Below are 3894 nucleotides of genomic sequence, written 5' to 3'. Positions count from 1 at the left end.
TATCAGATTACCTTATCAGCTTCTATATAATCTCCATTAGACTAAACAGATCGCAAAGCATTTTTTTTTTCAAGTATTTACTGTAGTTTTAGCATCACATCGCACCAAATTCGATCAAAGTTCAGCACAATGTGTAATCATTGGCTATCTTGAGAACACAAAAGACTACAAATATTCACAAGTTGAAAACAGTCAAGTTCTTGTATCAAGACATGCTTAGTTTAATGTTCTTCCCCTTTAAACACTCTCAATTCAAATTACAGCCCACATCCCCAAATGTCACCTCATTCCCTCCCACTTTACTACCTACCACAACCTCCCTAAGTCCTACTCCAACAATACAGCAAAAAGAAAGCTCAACTACACGTCCAAATTACAGCCCACAACCCCAAATGTCACCTCATTCCCTCTCACTTTACTACCTACCACTACCTCCCTAAGTCCTGCTCCAACAATACAGCAAAAAGAAAGCTCAACTACACGTTTCAGTCCATCCTCACCAGAAAACCGTTTCAGTCCATTCTCACCAGAAAACATAAACACTTTGCCTATATAAATCACAGCAGCAACCTCACCTCCTGGTTCGCAAACTGTCACAAATGTCTCCAATGCTCAACCTGCTCATCATATGATCACAAGATCCAAAACAAGATCACTCAAGCCTAAGCGAATATTTTATCTCCTCCACTCCATCAGCAATGAAACCAAACCAGTATCATTCAAAGATGTCAACCAACATCGTCACTGGAAACAAGCAATGCATGAGGAATTTCAGGCCCACCACAACCACAGTGCATGGATACTAGTTCCTCCTTCCAATCAGCCAATCCTTCGAAACAAATAGACATACAAGATTAAACGTCGAGCTGACGGAACCATTGCGAGGAACAAAACTCGATTGCTGGCCCAAGTGTATCAGCAAGAATATGCTCTCCATTATACAAAAACTCAATCCAATTGCCAAGCAACCAACAATAAGACTTCTCCTTGCGATCTCTCTATACCAACAATGGACAGTTCTTCAATTGGATGTTTCCAACGCTTTCCTTCATGGTGACCTCAAGAAAACAATTTATATGCGTCAACCGTCAGAACACCTGAGCTTACAATACCCTCAACATGTGTGTCTTCTCAAAAAGGCCACCTATGGCTTAAAATAAGGTCCATGAGGGTAGTTCAATACTTTCACATCTCATCTTCTCAAATTCAATTTTCAGAGAAGCCAAGTTGAGCCTTCCTTACTCCTATACCATCACAACTCTATCTCCATATATTATTGTTGTATGTAGATGATATTCTAGTAATATAAAATAACTCCATTATCTCAGACTCATTATGCATCAGGGATTCTCACTAGAGCAGGTATGACAGAACGCAAGTCCACTCCTAAGTCATTATCTCCCATCAACAATACTTCTTCTGAGCACCAACAACCGTTTCTGAACTTCTCATTGTATGGTGGCATACTTGACTCCCAACAATACCTGACTATTACCAAACCCGACATCACCTTTGTTGACAACAGTCTATCTCAGCACCTTCAAAATCCCTATTGTCTATAATTTCAACAGCTAAAGAATCTACTCATAAAAATTAAAGGGACTCTGAATTTTAGACATCCTGTACAATCAGGTCAGCTTATTCTTCGCAACTATTTAGATTCCAACTGGGCTAATAATTCAAGGGACCAACAATCCACCACAAACTATTGTTCTTTTCTCGACAGCAATCTTCTCTCCTAGCAAGTTAAGAAACAACTTATAGGGGCCAACTCCCGTCACAAATGTCATTTGGCTCCGAAGACTTTTACAGGAGTTCCAAATTCATGTTACACAGCCGACATTAATCCACTGTAACAATACATCGGCATTTGTCATAGCTCATAATCCCGTCTTGCATGCATATTGAAATTGACAATCACTTTATAAAAGAGAATATTCAATCCAAGGAGCGCGACATAGTTTACATTCCCACTGTTGACCAGCTTGCCGATATTTTTACAGTCTCTTCCTACACCACAATTCCTTTCTCTTCCTGAAAAGCTGACACTTCTACAAGTCAGTATCAACTTGAGGGGTGATCATAACAAAACTGTACCTAATAACATAGGAGACCAACACTACCAAAGCAGACAGCTCAACAAAATCTCAACTAAGTACATTCCTTACGATAGTTCTATTTTACCCTTGTAACCAATTCTATCTAGAGATTTCTATCATGTCTATAACTATATGTACTCTCTCATTCTTCTGTAGCTAAATATGTAAAGGATAATACACCTACAGCCCGGTATTCTCTACAGCTATAATTCTCTTATTTCCTTCCTGTTCTACCTCTCTGCTTTATGTTTTCTGCAGTGCTTTTAAGTTTGGAATAAAGAAACAGTTCTAGGGAATCCAGAACAAAAAAAATCTCCACGGGTTCAGCATTGTTCCCAGAGGATTAAAAGTATAGTGTGCATGTAACATTCGGATGCTAGCATCAAATATCAGACATAGATCAGAACAACTTTGAACATCTAACCTAGGACCTATAACTGCATTACTCGTGTTGTTTACTTTATTACCATGTTTGGAAATGAAACAAGAAATCAAATACCTAATTAACGGAAAAAAGTCCTTTACTTGGTTATGTTGAAAAATGAGCCTCTTTTTGCACTGAAAACTTCATTGAAAGCATTCTGTAATGCCTCCTTAGCAACTTTATAGATCACTACAGAGGTAGCCCCCTCTTCCGCATACCTAATGGCATCATGAAATAGGTCATTGCACCGCAAGCTAAATGCTCTATAGCTGTTGCTCGGGATCTGTGCACAATTTTCATATGATAAAACAGCACTCTTAGCATTCCTAGTCCACCTCCTCAAAATATATTCCGATGGAAGTGCAAGAGCACAAAGAACCATCAACACTTTAAACACATGTCGGCATAATATACCACAAGTTTCATACATAGAGCAGCTGCAATTTATGGTATTTTCAGAAGCATTATATACGATAAAATATGCTCTATCAGCATCAACTTTTGTAACACGGAATTTGCAAATCATCCCATCCTCAACTTTATCCATCAAAAAACTGGATGCCTCAACAAGCTCTTCTTGAACTAAGTCAAATATCACTCTAGTATATATTTCAGAAGCTTGCTTCTCAATTGGAGATGGAGTCTTCATGACAGGCTTAGAATGAATCATAGCAAAATCAGCATGTATTTCCTTTTCACTCTGCCCAGCCATGGCTTTATCAAACTGAGACACAAGATCCCGCAATGTGGTTGTTGTAATAGAATTTCTTTGGAAGAAGTTGTGCATTGTTTCAGATTTCAACAAGCCCCCAGGTATCTCTGCATAAAAAGTGCCTCTAAGATATGCAGGAACCCACTTTTGGCGTACATTATAAAGCGATTTTAACCACATGTTTCCCTCCAGTCCATATCTGTCTAGAAGCAACCTCCAAGCCAACTCAAACTCTCTACTGCTTTCAGGTTCATTGACGCACTTCTTAAACTCACTCTTGAATGAAGCATACTGTGAGTAAACATCTGAAAGATTTTCCTTGCATTTCCGGAATACGTCTCTTTGGCAAAAACGGTGTTGGACGTTAGGAAAAACCTTTGCAGCAGCAGAGCCAATAACGTCATTAAATGGAGTAACAAAAGAAACTGGACAACGTCCGCTCATCAAACAAAGCCATGTCTCAAACAACCAAATAAATGAAGCTTCATTCTCATCAGTCATGAAAGCACAACCAAACACAATAAGCTGCCTATGATGATTAATTCCTGAGAAAGCAGCAAAAGGCACCATTCGCTTATTCTTCTTGCAGGTCATATCAAATACAATAGCATCACCAAAGTAGCCATAAGCCATTCTAGCCCTAGCATCGGCCCAAAATA

The 3894-nt window shown here is 39.0% G+C and overlaps 1 protein-coding gene across 1 annotated transcript in view; it reads right to left on the bottom strand.

The window, feature by feature from the left end:
- The window catches only part of LOC110023056 (protein FAR1-RELATED SEQUENCE 5-like), a gene marked incomplete at its 5' end in the record, with an annotated part of 8027 nt that extends 4133 nt beyond the window's left edge, over positions 1-3894 (bottom strand). Inside the window, 1 exon segment of the mRNA XM_020722270.1 lies at positions 2599-3894. Coding sequence (XP_020577929.1) covers positions 2621-3894 — 1274 coding nt within the window.

Source organism: Phalaenopsis equestris, unplaced genomic scaffold (assembly GCF_001263595.1).
Source record: "Phalaenopsis equestris unplaced genomic scaffold, ASM126359v1 Scaffold000207, whole genome shotgun sequence".
NCBI lineage: Eukaryota > Viridiplantae > Streptophyta > Magnoliopsida > Asparagales > Orchidaceae > Phalaenopsis > Phalaenopsis equestris.
This window is presented reverse-complemented; position numbering and strand designations above follow the sequence as displayed.